The 19,356-nt window shown below is 33.3% G+C and overlaps 1 protein-coding gene across 4 annotated transcripts in view; it reads left to right on the top strand.

Moving 5' to 3' along the window:
- Window positions 1-2,453: 2,453 nt before the first annotated feature.
- The window catches only part of LOC122285437 (ABC transporter C family member 13), a 37,653-nt gene continuing 20,750 nt past the window's right edge, over window positions 2,454-19,356 (top strand). The window contains exons 1-18 of one of the 4 annotated variants that reach the window (XM_043095363.1): window positions 2,454-2,598; window positions 3,485-3,525; window positions 3,630-3,717; window positions 4,860-5,024; window positions 5,128-5,259; window positions 6,295-6,395; window positions 7,143-7,206; window positions 8,801-9,052; window positions 9,270-9,339; window positions 9,731-9,791; window positions 10,609-10,696; window positions 12,981-13,099; window positions 14,137-14,234; window positions 16,435-16,501; window positions 17,737-17,854; window positions 17,967-18,083; window positions 18,386-18,466; window positions 18,554-18,808. In XM_043095363.1, coding sequence (XP_042951297.1) covers window positions 2,557-2,598; window positions 3,485-3,525; window positions 3,630-3,717; window positions 4,860-5,024; window positions 5,128-5,259; window positions 6,295-6,395; window positions 7,143-7,206; window positions 8,801-9,052; window positions 9,270-9,339; window positions 9,731-9,791; window positions 10,609-10,696; window positions 12,981-13,099; window positions 14,137-14,234; window positions 16,435-16,501; window positions 17,737-17,854; window positions 17,967-18,083; window positions 18,386-18,466; window positions 18,554-18,808 — 1,959 coding nt within the window. In that variant the 5' untranslated portion in view covers window positions 2,454-2,556. Of the gene's footprint in view, window positions 2,599-3,484; window positions 3,526-3,629; window positions 3,718-4,825; window positions 5,025-5,127; window positions 5,260-6,294; window positions 6,396-7,142; window positions 7,207-8,800; window positions 9,053-9,269; window positions 9,340-9,730; window positions 9,792-10,608; window positions 10,697-12,980; window positions 13,100-14,136; window positions 14,235-16,434; window positions 16,502-17,736; window positions 17,855-17,966; window positions 18,084-18,385; window positions 18,467-18,553; window positions 18,809-19,356 lie in introns of all 4 variants that reach the window. The other 3 variants (XM_043095362.1, XM_043095361.1, XM_043095360.1) reach the window with 3 other exon arrangements.

Here is a 19,356-nt window from a genome sequence, read left to right as displayed (position 1 = left end):
TTATTTAAAATTATTGTTTTCCAACTACTTTTTTCTTCAACTTAATTATCCATCATAATATATATTTAAAGAAAAATATTGTTTTGAAGATAAATAGTAACTAGCCAAATTTAAAGACAAAATAACTTTACTGTAACTCAAAAGTAAAGTCTTTGAATTTTTACTAGTTCAATATAGACTACTTATATTTGAGAAATTATATTTATAATTATGATTGTACAAGTGTCGCATAATCTCTTTAAAAAAAATTAATTAATATAAGACTCACATGAAAAAAATAAATTTGTAATTATAAATCTTACTCTTTTTTAAAATAATTGTATAATATTATATACTCTACAATTATATGTAATATTATTTATTTTACTTAATCTTGACCAGACACTAGCAGGCTAGCAGCCAATCTGACGCATTGGGCTTCTAATACGAGCCCAATTCCTTCAAATGTTGAATGAGCTGCAGGGGACAGGACTGCTTCGAGCTCGGAGGAAACCCATTTTCACGTTTGAATCGTTTGAACATTGGAGGTTGAATTGGGTAGCGTATGTTGCTCATCCAAGATATCCAACACGTGCCTTCGTTTTTACTATGCACCAGATATAGTTTTAAATCGTATAAATTTTGAAATTTTTATTATAAAAATAATTTTTTTTATGTAATTTTCCAGCACTTTATAATAAATAATTTTCTTACCGCAAATATAATTTTAAGCGATTCTATTCCTTAATATGCATATCTATCTAATATAATTAATTAAAAAATTAAACTTTAAAAAAAATAATATCAATTTAAAATTTGAATATAAATACAACGATATCCACACGCAAATTGAAATATAAATTCATTTATATATAACAAAACTCGTATAATTTTTCTTTAAAATTTGTCTCATGCCATTGCCACGCTCGAGCTGCTGAGCAGCATGTATTACCTTTTTATTTTCTTTTTTCTTTTCCCAAAGAAAGCCGCTTTAATATGATTTGACCCATGCTATATAGTATATATACATTTGTGCAGCTTTATTCCAAAATCCGAGTAGATGGCGACGTGGATCGCACGCTCATAAAGTATGTTTTGCAAGTGTATGAATTCAGGAATCTTCTCTCTTTTTCTTGTAAGCTTGTCTCCCCGCATCTCTTACTAACCTGCACGAATCCCTTAAGAAAATGTATTTTTAAGCAATGATGTGATGTTATCATTCTATTAACATGATATTTTACAAAATTAATATTACCTTCCACACAAATTTTATTCTATTTCTCCTAGTAATTTTCAAAATGTTCTCAAAAGTTAATAAGAACGCTTTTAAAAACTCTTATAACGCTCAATATATTTACGTTCTATTTAGTCATTGGAATTTCTCATATGAGAATTTTAAATTTTAAAATTAAATATTAAAATATTATATTTTAATATTATTATTATTTTAGAATTTAAAAAAATTAAGAAAAATTTAAATTGTTTATTATATTTTATATAAAAATTTGAGAAAGTTGTAATAATGAGATAAAAATTTTATATTTGAGATGAAAAATCTTAATGACCAAACTGAATCTTAGAGTTATGCTATACGTATATCTATCTACTAGCACACTACTTATAACGAAAGTTCACTATGACTTTAAGAATTTAAAATATTAATAATTTTTTAATATAGTTAATATGAAGATCAATGATATATTAGATGTGTAAAAAATAAGATGTATAATTATATTTTCTCCTATGGTAAAATCAAAGGATGTTGCTAGTCGGTTAGCGTTAGTTAAACATTTTTTATTTTCTTTTAAATATTTTTTTAATATTCTTAATCATTAAGAAAAAAAATAAAAAATACAACAATTCACTACTAGTCATTTATTTAATAATTAAATAAAAAAATAAAATACATGAATAATAAAATTGAGTAGACAAACCCATAGATTTATTTAACCTTTTCCAAAACCAACTAATAGGCAATGATTTTTATTTTCTCTAGATTAGAAAATATTATGTTTGGATATAAAAATAGTTTCAATTCATTTTATCTAATTATTATAATTTTTAAAAAAATATTTACATGAAATATAATAAATAATTTAATTTTTTAAAATTTTAAAATAATAATAATATTAAAAAATATTTTATTTAATTTTCAACTTTATCTTCAACTTAATTAATTACATCGGATGAAATAATAGCTCTACGATTATACATGGGATTGGGATCCTACAAGGTAAAAACTATTTTTTCATGTATTTTTTTAAAAATAATTTTTTTTTACAATATCATTAAAAAGTATTTGATTTTTTTTTTCTAAAAAAAAAAAAGTAGTTACATTTTTTACGCGGCTTTAGCATTTCTGCGGGCAAAAAGGTATTTATGAAAACTCAAAAAAAAAAAAAAAAAAAATCGTTGCTCTTAAAAGCTGCCACGTCGGCTCATCGCAATGACTTTCCGCGCAAGTCTCGTCTCATTACCGTTCAAGAATAAATGTTAACGGGTGCTTGAAAAGGTCACACTCGGTTGCTCTCCCCTTGCTTGGCTCTCTGCATTGACAGCCCTCGCTTCAGACGACCAATGGACGCCTTCATGGCCCTTATTTGCCCTAATTCCCCTTCCGTGAGCTCTCTCTCACCCTATTTTGCCCAGATCCTGTCTTTTCAGTAAATACGTTAACATCTTGTCTATTAAGGACTCGAATTTGCCCTCTGTTTGGCAGCCGGGAAAAGTTTGACGAAAAAAGGGAAAATCGAACTACACGTTGACGAAAGATTTTGATTCTCTTGATATCGTTTGTTTTTTTTTTCGTTGTCTTGGGCTGCCAAACATATAATTCTCGTGCTTCATTTATCCTCTGAAGCCTCTGACGCCACCGCGACCACCACCACTTCCCTCGCGCTTTCTCACTATCACCTCTACCCTCCTCCAACTTCTCCCATCACTGCAGCTAGAGTCATTACTGCCACCAGTTTTTTACGTGGTTCTGTTGGTCTTAACATAGATTTTCTTGGTGTAATCAAACCTTGGAAAATTATTTTCACAGTCAACCAAATAATAGAAAACGAACCAATTTTCTTGGCATTATCTGTTGAAAAATTTTGAGGTAGACACCAATGGAGCCTTAGTTATTTTGCTTCTTTAACTGTGTTAGACTTGGACCCCAAGAAAAAGAAGTTGTTTCATCGAGTTCAGCGCAAATGGCTTTGCCTGGGGTGAAAATATTTCTTTTCTATTTTCAGTTCCAGTTCGCCTTCCCCCCTTTCCCCGGTTCTCTCAGTGACCAGATAGACAGCATGTACTGGACTCTGTTTCGACATAGATTTGCTAATCTGTTTGTTTGCAGAAAAAACTGAAAAAAAACTCGGGTTAAGCAAGACCGATGCTAATGTTGTTTAGTTCGGTTTTTTTTTTTTTAATGGAATTAATTGAGTAATTTAACTTAGAATTGAAAATAGAAGGGGATTGAATCTGACCATGAATTGGCATATTCCTTGCTGGTTTTCAGGTTTGGGATGGAAATCGAACGTCCGAGTGTTTCGATAACATATATCCTTATGATCACAGGCTTTATTCGTAGTGCTAATTTACACTTCAGTGTATAAAAAGATAGTTAATGTTTTGGAAAATTGCATTTTCTTGACAATGCATACGGTTTTAGGTTTCGGAGTGAATGCTGCTACTCTTGTTATGATTTTTGTGGTTGGAATTACTCAGAGGAGTGCCGGACGAAGTTGGACGGTAGGTTCTGACTCCTCAGTTCTAAACGCTCATCTAGGTTTTGGCTATTTTGAGTTGAAGTTTCCAAGACTTTTTACATTCCTTTGTCTCATCTAGGCTTTTGCTAGTTGCTTAAAGAAATTAAGATAAAGTAAATAGGGTAGCCAGGTCACATTGGTTACGCTACTTTATACCCCTTCGATTAAGATCTCAAGCGTTACGGTTTAACTGACTTATCTTGGGAACTTCTACGCATATAACTCACTCACATGGGAACATAGATAGATAGATTAGAAATATATATTCTATTTGTCCACAGTAATATTTTTCCCCTGGAACTACATTCATATTGAGTATGCATTTATTGTTAAACCTTCGTCATAATGATAACTGATTAATTTGCATCATATCAAAATCTCTATTTTTATCAAATAGAAAGAAGCTGAAAAATATTCTCTTCTACATTGATGAACGAGAAATATCATATTGAATTTGACAGTTTCATCTATCAGTTTTAGCACATAAAGATATAAGCACAAACGTGACAATGATGACACCTACGAAATATTTCCACATCTTCTACTAATCTTTGATATCGTCGATTTGCATTTAGATTATTCCCTCTTAAAGCTGTTAGAGTTCTTTCGGTTTCTTAGTTAAGTATACAACATTATTACTAAATTTTTCCCTTTTTCCTTAATTTTCTCAGACAGTACTTGTAAAAAGAATGTGATCAGTTGGTTATATGGAAATAATGGTAGAATGCATGAGATGTAATTCATTAATTATTTAATGTAGAAATTTTTCATTGAATTACACTATCATGAATCCGATAACCTGTATATGTCTTAACTAGGGACCTATCTCTAGTATTTGCAGTATTTTTGGCTAGTCTCTTGTTAGTACCCTAAAATAATTTAATATATGTCTATGCCTAAACAGTATAATAACTTTGAAACTTCTTTTGTTTTTTACTTTTGAATTTTGTATCAAGTACATATTTTGGTTTCTTCGATGATTCTGATTTAGAGCAGGAAGGGCTTTGTGGTATGTTTGTGTGTGTGTGTGTTTTTTCTTCTTCTGCTTCTTCTTCTTCTTCTTTTTTCTTTTTTCTTTTTTTTTTCACTAGGAGATATGGTTAGGCACACTAATGCTTTCGGAAGATTGCTCAGGTAAACATGCAAGAAAAATTTTTCTTGCATTATTTTCCTGCCATTGGAGCTTGTTTGTCATTTTTGGATCTGGCTTTACTTTTAAACAAAGCACTGCATGGAGACTTTATTGTTCATCACAAGTGGTTTCTCAGATGCTCTCAGTTTGCTGTCTGGGTAAGCTTTTCTGACTTCTAGCTGTTGGCTACCCTGTCTTAGCTTAGTTTCTCATGCTACCTATATGTAGGTTTTCTTAGTGTTTGCTTTTACAAATATGTAGACAACTATCTTATTCTTCTCAATGTCTGCCAACTATCGGTCCATATTTTGCAACTTCATCCTATGCTTCTGGTGGATAGTGAGGCCACTATTGGGCATCTTTAATCTTCTAGCAACATGTTCTTCATTTGAGGTACTATTTCTCTGGTGGATGTTTCTAAGTACTGTTGTATGCCTTTTTCTGCTTGCAAATTTTCCATTGCTGACTAGAGATTACATGCCTATTCCTATTTAAGATATTTGTGCATGTTTTGTGTGCTTTGCACCACATAATGTAGGCATCAATAGTTGCATAGCAAAGTCACTTTCCTAAAGAATTATCATTGCTTAGTTTGTTTGTAAATTTTCACAAAGAAACACGTCTGGATGATCAGGTGTGGACAGTTGCAGCAAGAGGATATCTCTTCATATGTTTCATGTCCTTTACACACTTTTTTTTTTTTTTTTTTTAATTTTATAATTTTCGAGTTATTGTTAGCACAAAGGGGTTAAACCCATGGAAGATCATCAACCTATGAGAAACCTGACAACGGGCTAGATGAAATAGACATCTAGCTTAATAATAACTCAAAAGGTAGCTTGACTGCGGGCGTAGGCAGTTAAATATGCTCTAATGCCTGACAGCTCCTTGAGGTTAATATAATGGCTCCATAAAACTAAAACACTACATTGCCTTTCAAATCTCCCTTTTTAACTAGCTAATATATTGATCACTTGACTCCTAATAGGGTGATGAGATCAGACCAACACTCTTTCATGACTGCCATGCATAGCATGAGATATATTCATTGTCTTACCATTGCATCTGTGCATTGAGCATACCACATCACAATATATTTCTTCTTAATAAGGGTTTCAGTAGCAATAATCTTATCCAAAGAAAGCTACCTATGGAGGCATAGACTGACACCCAATGCTTCTCCATGGATACATTGACTCTGGTCATCCACTCAACATATGTGGAAGAAATAAGACTTTGAAAATTGGACTTTTTTTGTGCCTCTTGTTTTATTATTGACACCCCAAAAACTGGGTTTATTCAGGTTTGCAAAAGGGTTCCATAAACTTTAACTCCTATAAATTCTTAATTGCTCAGGTAGCGTAAAATCATTTGGTGTCATTTTTTTGGTAGATGGAGTCACTATTTATTTCATGTTTCCTTTGACAGACTTTGAGATGTCTTAAAGAGAGCAGTATCGTTTTGTTGGATATTGTCTTTGGCATATCCATTAACATTATCAGAATAAAGCGGTCGCCTTCCAAGAGCAGGTATTATATGCTTAATCATTCTATCGTTAACCCACTTCTTTCTGGATTATAGTCACATCCAGAACATTAGTATGTATAATTTAGGTGGCATTGTGCTTGGCATTACCTTAAGAAAAAATCGTATGTATGGATAATTTTTGTAAAAACCATTATATGAATGCAAGAAAGATTATAAGATAGAACAGTATTAAAAAAAGCGGACAGTAGATTTTGCAATTTTCTTTCCTATGTCGAGAATACAGTTACCTTTTCTCCATCCCTTTCCCCTAAAAGAAAGAGGAAACATTCTTTTACGGGACATGGTTTCAATCTTTCCTTATAATTATTGCCTATTAGCCGAACAATGAGATAAAAACAGTTGGATTAGAGAGAAGCCCGAAAGACCTTTTAGGGATTCAGTTCAACCAAATATATTGAACATTGCTTGTCTCCTATGCCCTTGTTTTTTGTACTTTAAGTTGAAGAACTGAAAGCGCACACACACATTACTTTTCCAATTCTCCCTTCTAATCCATACAGTGGTAATATTGTTATACTTTATAAGTAAAAATTTATTAATATCAATAGGCATAGCCAAGTACACTAGATGTATATAAGAGAAAACACCTAGCTAGGGAGCAGAAGCTAGCATCATTTACCCACTGGATGGCTAATTGTAATTTATGTGGAGAGTATCTAACACTTCCCTCTATTCAGTTCTTATTATAAGTCAGATCCACTAACAATTCTGTCTTCCCCAAATCGTAGTTCATTAGAAGAGTCGCTTCTTTCCACTGACATGGACCTTGAGGAAGGTTGCCTAAAGAATTCTGTAAGTATTATGCCAACATCTTGTTTTACCTCCGAGGAATTTCTTTTCTTTTTTGTTTGGATTATTTAATTTGTTATATTCATGTTGTTGAAGATGGTTGATGATAAATTCCCTCCACAATAAGAAGTTAAATGTAATTATTCAAAAAGTTACATTACAAAGAAACTCTTATGTATACCCATTTCTGAAGTTTATATTTCAGTTTTAACCTTGAATGCTTCATTTCTGGCATTGCTTACCAAAACTAATAAACTTGTTCCAAATTGGACATGGATGTCTCTTGGAAATTACCTAGCCAAACATCTGGAAGCACTTAATGACATATGGGAAACTTTATTAATTTGATTAAAATCATTACTGGATCTCTTGCGGAACTTGTTTTCACTATCGTTATATGTTTCCTTGAGTGATGTCTAGAGGTAAGAAGTTTATTACAATTTCTGAATTTTGGGAAAACTTTTTCTTTTTCAATAAATAGTTGGAACGCTTTTATGGGCTTTTGTGAAAATAGTGGGAATGTTTGGATTGAGAAAGCTTTTTAGAGACGTTTTTATTGAGTTGAAAAAGTGGTGGGACTCATTGAGAATATGTTTGGGAAGAATATTTTATGAAACCCCTGGTAAGAGTCCTTAGGCTTGCGGGTATGCTCCCCTAGGTCTAAGTTTCAAATCCCTTTTAGTGCAAACAATCTCTAGGAGCCATCAGACTAAGGGATTTTGCCCTTGAATTACCCTGGGTGCACTTGCAGGAAACTCCTTGCCAAGGGCCTGTGCACCCTTGGAATTAGTCGGGACACTGTTTTTGGACACCCAGTGCCAAATCAGAAAAGAAATATTTTTGTGAGAGGTTTTTCTTTCTTTCTTTCTTTTTTCCTTTTTTTTTTTTTCTTTTTTTTTTAATTTTTAATTTTTTTTAAGTTTTGTGAAAGTTGATTTTTTGCCATGATTGGTTACTATAATTTTTTAGAAGCCTTGAAAAAAAAGTTTTTGAGATGTGTTTTTATTGGGTTGTTGAAAGTGGGCAGGTTGTTTTGGTAAAATTTTAGTGAAATTGTCTTTTTGGGTTTTTGTATTTTTGGTTTATATTTTTCTTTCAATGGAAACCAAGGGAAATGATTAATTGAAGATTTTTATTTTCTCTAAATAGATTTTTATTTTCTTAATTTAAAGATCGTGGGTTTTAATTTGGATTTTTTGGGAATTGAGGCAAGATGCTTTGATGAAAATCATTTTTTGAGATTGTTTTGGTGTAAGGACTTTTGGATTGAGAGTGAGAAAATCTTCAAAATTTCTATGTTGTCAACATCATCTAGTCATTCATAAGGCAATTCTTAACATCTTTTTATAAGTTTTTTCTGTTTTGCCTTGAAATTTCTTTCTGTTGGGATGTGGCCTTACATGTAATGCCTAGTCCAAGCATTTTGACCAACATTGCAGCTATAATGAAGAGTACAATGTCAATTGTTGCCTTCAAGGCAAGCCTCTACCAAAAAATGAGACTACCCTTTCTGGATGCTGCTTATTATGAATTTTCTTTGCTTTTCCCAAAATTTGAAAATTTATACTACTTTTTGTGTTTAATTTGATTGTCAAAGGGAAACACACAGAGCTATTGGGATCTTATGACATTCAAATCTATCACTTCTGTGATGAATTGCGGTGCGGAAAAGCAGCTGGACTTTGAAGATTTGCTTCAGTTCCCTGCTGATATGGACCCATCTTCTTGTCATAATGCATTGCTAAGCAGTTGGCAAGATCAGCAGATTAGGAATATATCTAATCCATCCTTGTTTAGAGCAATCTGTTGTGCATATGGGTGGCCATATGTTCGCCTAGGTTTTTTAAAGGTATTTCTACATTGTGAGGCACCTTTTCTTCCCATTTGCTTAAATTTATGATGCGGCCTCTAACTCCTGTAGTATTTTTCTTAAGTTAGATAAGATCATGTAGCATATAGGCTTGTTCTCTTCGATTTGTTTCCTTGTTAAAATTGCTATAATTATCGTTCTTTTAATATATATATTTTTAATTTATAATACTGATTTTGTATTGGCATACTGTTAGGTGTTTAATGATTGTATTGGTTTTGCTGGACCGTTGCTTCTCAATAAGCTGATTCGATTTCTTCAACAAGGTTTGCTGAAATGAGTACTTTTTCTTAGTTCTGATTCTTGAAACTATCTGCAAACACTTCTATGGTATTAAAAATCCTTTTTCAATTGATTGAGATTGGCTGCAATAATTTTCCCCACCTTCTTTGCTATCTAAATATATTTTTCGTATCTCTATTTATTATATCCCTCTTCATAAAATCTATTCACATAGGCGTTGCTCTTTTATATGTCCAGTGTACTTGGACTATGCCTATTTCTTTCATCAATAAAATGCTTCTTTACCTATAAAAAAAAGTTTGCATATCTCTATTTATCATATCTCTCTTCATAAGGCATGACTTCTTTATGAAGTTTTTAAATTGGTTTTATACTAACGGTGATGGAATTTATCACTATTTTTTTTTTATTCAGGTTCTGGGAATTTGGATGGCTATGTTCTTGCTATGTCCTTGGGGCTGACATCTGTCCTTAAGTAACTCTTATTCTTCAACTTTCAATTGTGATAGTTTTAGATATATTTTTTTTCTTTCTTGTGAATTGCATTTGCTAGAACTTCTGTCAATTGTATTGTTATATGAACTTGTTCTTAATTCTTACTTATATAAAAAAATCAAATTGTCTGTAACTTTTAATTTTACTTGTATAAAAAATTTTGAAAAGAAACAGGACTAATCCGATTCTACTATAATTTTAAAAAAAGAACATGTTCATTATAGTTTTGGTCGAGTAATAATTCAGAAGTCAGATTCAATTGAATAGTTATATCAACATCCACCAGGGACCTAGTTATTATTACGTCCAAAGGGGACCTTGGTTGTTTTGTCAATTCTGATGTCCTGGATATCTGTGTCTGATGTAGGGCTTTTATTAATCTGTATCCTTGGCAGTCATATTTGTGTTACAGTGGTTCACTACTCTACTTAGCTATGTCACTTGTAGAAAATTAAATGCATTATTTATTCTTCTTAACGCAATATCAACAATGTGAAAAGTACTTTTTCTTAATAAGTTGCAATGTGAGAAGTACTATATTGTTTTCCTTTGAGATTTAGTTTTGTGTTTCTATTTAGGTTTGTGACAGACATGATATGTGTGCACGGGACAAGCATATAGCTCCTTTCACCTTCACTACTGTATACTAGATTAATATCATGCAATCTCTCTCTCTCTCTCTCTCTCTCTCTCTCTCTCTCTCTCTCTCTCTCTCTCTCATAAATACATAACTTATGCTGTCAATGCTATTTACTATTGACAGTGATATAGGTAGAATTCTTGCCCCAATTGTGCAGATCCTTTTTTGACACGCAATACACTTTCCATCTTTCCAATCTGAAGCTAAAGATGAGATCCATTATTATGATTGTTATCTACCGAAAGGTATTTATTCTCTCAAACGTTTGACTTTTATCACTCTTGTAAAGATGGCCTTCATTTTAACACAGCATATTTTCATTAAAATTCTTTGGTTGGAAAGCATTGACTGATGATATCTCATCTAATTATTATAACTTTTCCAAAATCCCACACAAAATACAAGAAACAATTCAACTTTTTCAAATCTCAAAACAAAAATATTAAAAAATTATATTCTAACAATATTTTATTCAACTTACCACTTTTATCTCATCTCATCTGTGTAACCAAACGAGACCTATACATTAGATTTATAAAAACCTATGGATTATGGAAACTTCTGCACTTTGATAGCATGTCCATAGGCTTGCCGGAAAGAGTTCATTTGGAACCTAAAACCAACTAGATGAAGGTCAACTGGTGGCGAAGCTTGACGAGAAAATAGTTGAATAGGAAAATGTGTTGTACATAATCTCAGGGATTAGATTATGAATGTTGATTTCTAATGGTTGTTTAGCACACCGGAGGGGAGGGGGTGCTAATGGAAAGATTGACTGGTATGGCCTGCTATAGGTCTGTCTTATCAAATTATAGGTATGTTCAACCATGAGAAAATCCCAAAGCTATGGATTCATCTCTTACATCTCTTTTGATGATACAAGTCTAATATGACTTCACTTATTATGTCAGTTATAAACATCGGACTTAACATATAGTTTGACACTTCTTCCTCTTTAGAAGCAGCAGGTGTTTTCTTACATTATAATTGCTTAGGTTTGCAGAAACTGTTCTCTATTCAAAGCGCGTGTTTCCTATATGGTCCTGTGTTCAAATAGTGGTCAATTTTGTTGGAATCTATGTTATTCTTAGGGGTGTAACGGGTCCCGTTTGGTCCCGTTTTGTAGAATTTTTGAAACCGAACTGGTTGCACTGGTTTTGCATTTTCAAAAACTGATTCCGTACCGATCATCTTCCTAAACTGGTACTTCCGGTTTTACTGATTCGGTCCGGTTTTTCAGTTTTAATAAAATGTCAATTTATATTATATATTAATATATCATAGTATTATAGTGTTACTACTATAAATTATAATATTATGCTACTATCATAGTATAATATTGATATATATATGTATATATCATAGTATCATACTATACGAATATCATAGTATTAATACTAACATATTGAGTTAACTATATTATGCTATAACTCTTATAGCATATGATCTAACAAATTACAAATGTTCATATTTAAGATTAAAATTTTATGTTATAAATTATAATATAGAATTATTTTATATATGATATATAATTATATATAAAAATTTCATATATAATTATATATATTATATATAAAAATTGTATGTATAAAATATTTTATATAATATTAAAATTTTAATTTATGTATATATTTTAAAACCAGTCCGGTCCAGTCCTGGAAAGCACATAACAGAAACCAGACCAACCAGTTTGGTTCAGTCTGGTCCGGGACGGTTTTCCGGTTTAAACTTTTATCTCTAGTTATCTGTACATGCCATCTCCACCTCATGGGAGTCTGTTAGGGTCTTTTTGTTCTAGATTTGCAATTTTGCCAAAAGACCTTTCCGAAAAGGTTTTAGCATGTTTAAGAATCCCACATCTTGTGGGTTTGGAGTTTGATATTGATTTATGCATTAGTTTTGCCTCTCCATCTAAAAGCATACGCTCTTGGGTTGGATGCTTTAACATGGCACTTTAGTTCAGTTTCAATCCAGTTTCCATATGTTCATGGTCTCCATGTAGGCTTATGTATTGAATGTAAGATGAGAAGAGCTAGTTAAAATGTGTGGCTAACAAAGATCTATAATTCCACTTGGACTACCCAAATGTAAATCAGGTAAATAGCATTGTGTTTGAAACTTATATTCTTTTTATATTCATGATATAAAATTATTTGTACTCTTTCCTCGTGCTCAATTGAGTTATAATGTTTAGTAATAACTTGATTGCCTTTTTTTAACTACCGGATCTCGTGAAAAGAATAAAAAAATGATTGATTTCCGTGCTCAGTCCGTTCTCTTTTATGTGGTAATGGATTGCTTTCTGTCAAATCAAATCCATGATAATGCTTTTCGTTTAGTTATTATTGCTGTTGTCTCATTGCTCCTCTTTTTTTTTTTTTTTTTTTCACTCAAGTTTCATATAGATGCATGCATGTTATTTATTTTTTGTTCCTTTTCCTCCTATCTTCCCCTCCTATTTCTGGGCCCGTAGTTTACTAGGTAAGACTCACATGATTGCTTTATTTGAAGTTTTATAATTTCTTACAGTGTCTATGCATCAGCCTAGCAGAGCGATCAAAATTTTCTGAGGGGGAAATTCAGACATTCATGTCAATAGACGCTGACAGAACTGTCAACTTGTGTAACAGTTTCCATGACTTGTGGAGGTAATGCCTCTTGTTTTTTTGTATCTCTCTCAAAAGTATGTATTGTAGCAGCTTTTCTCTTTTAATTACAAAATCTGATAATCTTTGAGCATAAAGTAGAGATATAAAGCTAAACATTGTGTGCTGTCACCATCATCCGTTCCCCTGGGGAAAAGAAAAGGGCCAGCCAAGAGTGTCCATATTCCTTTTCAAATAAGTAATCAAAGATTCTATTAAAAGAGCAAAAGGCATAGCCCTACACAAAATGTATACAAGAGGAATACCTAACTAGAAACAGAAAAAGATGCCAGAAAATCATGAAAGCTCAGCTCATTAAAGTCTCTAGCAGCTGCCTAATGGAGAGTATTGAAAAAGGAGGTTTTAAGCTTTTCCATTGTGTGTCCATATTCACAGCTGAGGAAAGAAATAACACGAGTTCATTTTAGCATTGACTGCAAAATTGGGCTGAGACACTTGGGTCCATCCAATAGACCTGTAATGTTCTCAATTTATTAGCAGAGGTGTTCAAAAGTTCCATTAATATTTCTGTGGGCCTCCAATACCATGCTACTAGCTAAAAACGAAAATGTTAAGAAAGCTTGTTACAGTTGAGACACGACCAGGAATATCTGTGAAATGATAATGGGCAATATAAGTGCTATTGGCTACCTGCAGTAAGAATGTAGATTTTATTTTTTTCTTGCTTGCAGATTTACATCTCTCAATGTCTATTTTTTATTTTATCTTTCTTTTGCAGCGAAATGTTTTAGGTGGAGAATAACTACAACAACATTTCAGAGAGTATTAGAAGATCTGATTGTACCATCTATTTAAACCATGCCAATGCAGCATAGATCCATTTAGTGCTTTTGTTTTCTGGACTTTTTTTATTTTTTTTTATTTTTTTATTTCATCATGTCATTGCGTTTGTTTTTGTTATCTATCAATGCAGCTTGTGATCCCATTTTCCTTATGCTTATAATTGTGCCTATCTTATATAATCAAGATTTTAAGCATATTTAATTTTTGGAACAACTCTACTTTGATGACTGTTTCAGCTTGCCTTTGCAAATAGGAGTGGCTTTGTGTCTTTTGTATACGCAAGTGAGATTCGCTTTTGTCTCAGGAATTGCAATAACCATCTTATTGATACCAGGTTTGTAAATGCAGTGTCCAACTTCTCAAATGGCATTGTTTTCTTCTCGTGTGTTGTCAACTACGCAGTCAGTGCAAGTTTGAATAACTGACTCTATGCTGCCTCTTTGTTTTTTTAATAAGAGCACAAAGGGTGCAATCCAAGTACACAGGGTGTACTCTTATCCTGTGAAATGCCTCTACAGACTTCAATGTGCTCAAATTCATGATTTTCTTGCATTACTTTCGATTTCTAGATAGGTGTCTTTGTTGTATACGTTATTAAAATTTCTTATTACTTATAAAAGAAGTGTCAAGTCAAATAGTGACTCCTACCTTGGTGGAATTGAGCTTCATGGTGATTCAAATTAGCTCTGATTAATTCTTGACTAGTACTTTGGAGTATAAGCCTAGATATGATGTGTTTTTTTTTTTTTTTGGGTTGTTACATAACCTCTTGAGTTGGCTGCTGGTTTTTACGAGCATTCCTTTTCTTTTTCAATCAGTAATATGGGTTCTTAGAGTATTTTTTTTCTTCTTCCACTTTAATGGTACACTTTATTAAGTTTGGTAATAGAGAGTACTTAAGACTTACCGACCTACTTTTTGTCCTCGTTCCTGCTCCCCACAAAGGTAGCTAACTGCATTGAGAAGTTACAAAAGGATTTCTTGTGAAGTGGATTGCGGGAAAAGTTCAAATTTCATTTGGTTAATTGGTCAACTGTTTGTACTCTAATTTCTGGTGGAGGATTGGGGATTCGCCACTTGACGAAATTCAATCAAGTCTATTGGGTAAATGGTTGTGGAGGTACCAACACGAAAGGGGGGCCTTATGGAAGTTTGTTATAGATTCACAGTTTGGAGAGGCTTGGGGAGGATGGTGCTTGAATGAGGTACGAGGCACACATGGGGTGGGGTTGTGGAAATATATTAGAAGACATTGGGAGACCTTTCGAGGACATGAACATATTGTGGTGGGTGATGGTTCTAGTGTCAGATTTTGGTATGACAAATGGTGCGGTCACCATAGCCTCCAAGACACATTCCCTGCTATTTTTGAGCTCGCATGAGAAAAGGATGCAGCTATTGCCGATCTTTTGGTCTTTTCCAATGGCTCCCCTCAATGGAATATTGATTTCATTAGGGCAGCCCAAGATTGGAAGTTGGAGACTATTACAAAGTTCTTTGCGGCATCATATTTAGTAAGTATGACAGGGGGCACCGGCAATAATATGCACCAGAGCCATTCCAAGAAAGGTAAGTTCACTGTTAGATCATTTTACCTAGTTCTAACAAGTCCTGGAATGACCATGTTCCCGTGGAAGAGAGTAAATGGCAGACGAAAGCTAATTCAAAAGCAGCTTTTTTCATTTGGACAGCATCATTGGACAAGATCCTTACCACAGGTAACTTAAGGAAACACCGGGTAATAGTGTTGGATTGGTATTGTATGTGTAAGAAGCATGGGGAATTAGTAGATCATTTTCTTTTACACTGCGAAGTAGCTCATGGGTCATGCCTCTTAGATTGGTGGATTTTCTCGCAAGCTGGAGAGGCCTTCACAGTAACTCACAAGTGGCGGCCATCTGGTGAATGGTTCTTATATGTATGTGTTGGTGTATTTGGAGGGAGGGAAATGCTAGAAACTTCGAAGATCGTGAGAGAACAACGGATGAGCTAAAAGTTTTCTCTTTTAAGTTATTGTTCTTGTGGGCGGGGGCCATAGTTTGTAACGGACTGATTGTCCATGACTTTCTATTTTCAATTGTAACCTCTAACTCGGCTTTGCCTATTTCTATGAAGAAAATTTCTTGATTACCTATCAAAAAAATATTTATCAACATAGCTCCAAACATCTCAATGCATTGGAATGAATCCAAGTTTTTGTGATGTCAATAAAGAGCTCAATGCTGTGGGATTAACGTTGCAACCCTAGCCTATTCAATATGTAGACGGAAATTTGGAGCTTCATATTTTTCTACACCAACTTTGTCCATTTAAGTCCGCTTCTTCTTGTTGCATCTTTATGCTTATGCTTCTCTCTTAACAAGATTAATATTCTGATTCCTTTGTCCTATCATGTGACCTGTTAAGTGGAAATTATAGTATTATACTAGTTTATGTTGGTTAATTTTGTGACCATTTTATGGTTTTGTTTCATTGTGGTGAAGTCTCCTTCTTTTCCAGTGGCCTGCTGAAAACATTCTCTTCATGTTCTGCAGTCAATAAATGGATCTCTAAATTGATTGCGAGTGCTACTGAAAAAATGATGAAGCAAAAGGATGAGAGGTAGATATATCTTTTATCTCTGATTCTCTATAGCACTATAAATATATCCTTAAAAGTTGCTTGATGGAATTAGAGTTAAGGTGGTTTACAATTGATTTATTTATTTTTTATAAGTAAGGTGGTTTACGATTGATCAGAAGTTGTATAGTATATCTATAGAGATTTGAAAATAATGAGGTGAAGGCTTGCTTTTGGCTCTGATTTCTGTTTTAGCTATATATTTATCATTATTATTATTTTTTTCTTTATTATAATGATTTTTCTCTCCATGTGAATGTATGTATTGCACGAAGTTGTGCATTTATCCTCTTTAAGAATTCCTCCTTTGAAGTCAATTCATATGCCTTTTTTTTCTGTATTTCTCCTAAAGCTGCCTTGTTTTTTCAGTAGAGATTTGTTGTCTATAAATAGACTTCATACCAACAACATTTGGCTGTTCAAAATGTCATCTTACTTAATGACATAGTATAGGAGCAGGATAATCATTTTTTTTATAAGAAGATATTTTATCGATATAAAAATAGGCATAGCCCAGGTACACAGGAAGTATACATGTGATTACACCTAGTTAGGAACTAGAAACGGTTACAAGAAAATCATGAAAGTTGAGACCATTAAAGTCTATAACAGTGGCCCACATAAATAAAGTCTTCCAGAAAAAAACTCTTGAACTCTTTCATATTATGCTAATCATACAACTGGCTTTATTTAATTTTGTTTCTAACTGTTTTTTTAATTCTTCTTTTCTGGTCCACTCTATCATATTAGCTACAAGGAAAGGCCAGCATGTGATCTTATGGCTACTTTAGCAAACCTAATTTCTCTTATTCTTTTCCTGCAACATATGGTTATATATCTTGAATGGTTCAATGATTGTCCAGCGCTTGGTCTTTTACGTGCATTATTAACAGAAAGCTGGTGCTTGATTAATAACACAAGGCTATATTCAGGACATGGATTTATAGCTTGATTTGGGCCGTCAGCCTCAAGTAGCTGGGTTGAGTTGGCCATAACAATGAGAACATGAAAAATTACAACCGTTAGCATTAGTAGTTGCAATGATATAATTGAATGCAGTGTGTTTTGCAGTAAATCTCATGATTAAAAAAATATCCAAATTCAATTATTTTGATCCTCAATTGGCTCTTGTATATGTCCCCGTGTACTTGGCTTCACCTATTATCAATAAACTTTCTTATTTACTGATTAAAAAAAAAAATTTTGATCCTCAATAGGATAAGGAAGACAGGTGAAGTTTTGACATATATTCGCACATTGAAGATGTATGGCTGGGAGCTGCTTTTTTCTAGCCGGTTGATGGATACAAGATCTTCAGAAGTGAAACACCTAACTGTATGACTTGTGTTCTTTGAGTACCCAAAATTTATGCATTTGATTAGTCGACTTCATTTGCCAATATCTAGAGGATTTTGGAATTTTAATATTTTGTTCCTTCTTTAATTAGACGCGGAAGTACTTGGATGCATGGTGTGTATTCTTTTGGGCCACAACACCCACTCTTTTCTCACTGTTCACATTCGGACTCTTTACACTCATGGGGCATCCACTTGATGCTGCAACGGTATACTAACTGTTTCTCAAGTATCTGTGCTTTTTTTTTTTTGAGTTTTGCTACATACAAGCAAAGTCGCGCACTAATTTGCGTATCAATACTGATTCTTTCATACTTAAAATTTAAATTAACACTGTTTTCAATAAAATCTACTTTTTGACCAATCACAATAGATTGGTGCACATATTAGTGCACAATTATGCTTGCAACTAGATTTTTTCTTTTTTTTTTTCCTTCGTTCGCTGCGCATTTCATTTGATCAATGTGGTTATTGCCAATAAAGTTGATTTCCCTGACAACCTTAAATGCAGGTCTTCACCTGTCTTGCTCTGTTTAATACGTTGATCTCTCCTCTAAATTCATTCCCATGGGTCATTAATGGACTCATTGATGTGAGCTCTCCAAATACCATGAGTTTTGAAGCAGACACCTTTTTAAGCTCAATAATAATTTATTGACTTTTATTTATGTTATGCCAGGCAATTATATCTACCAGGCGGTTGAGCAGGTTCCTCTCTTGCTCTGAGTTCAAACCTGGGTTGGAACAGACAGCAGATTCACCTTCACCAAGTTTTCTGAATGAACAGTCTGAAGCTACTTCTAAAGATGCGGCTATTGCTATGCGTGATGCATGTTGTGCTTGGTCAAGTAGTGATGAAAAAGAATGGAATATGGTGTTGAATCATGTGACTCTAAACCTCCCGAAGGGTTGCTTTGTTGCAGTTATTGGAGAGGTCAGACCTGTACTTAGTTTTTCAAAATTCTATTTTTCCATCATTACCCCATATCTAGTTGTATTTTAGTAACACCTGTGCGTGTGCTTGTGGAATCCATCTCTGAGTAACAACGTTTGTCTTCAAATCTTTCATGCTACTGGTGCTGCATATGATTCTAAATTGTATGATTCCATATGCCTGTCACCATAATGCTGAATCCAAGGTCTGTGAATGTTTTGCACTGTCTGTCAATTGTTTGCAATCCATTACCTTTTTCCTCAACTTGTGACATATTGTTCAAATCTTCAACTTCAAAATATCTGGAGTAGCATAATACTTTCAGGCAATTTTTACATTTCATTTTGTGACGTGGGGGCTGCTGCTAATAGTGCTGGAAAATGATGGTTTTGGAAAACTCAAGACGTTGCTTTACAACTACTTGTCTGAAATTTCTTGCCCATGATCTTCCAGTGAAGCATGTGGAATGGTAAATTATTAATATAAACAGAATGCTTTTCTACCTGTTGTATATGCAGATAATGAAATGGAGATTAGCACTTTGATTA

This window comes from Carya illinoinensis, chromosome 1 (genome assembly GCF_018687715.1).
Source record: "Carya illinoinensis cultivar Pawnee chromosome 1, C.illinoinensisPawnee_v1, whole genome shotgun sequence".
In the NCBI taxonomy this organism is placed as follows: domain Eukaryota; kingdom Viridiplantae; phylum Streptophyta; class Magnoliopsida; order Fagales; family Juglandaceae; genus Carya; species Carya illinoinensis.
This window is presented reverse-complemented; position numbering and strand designations above follow the sequence as displayed.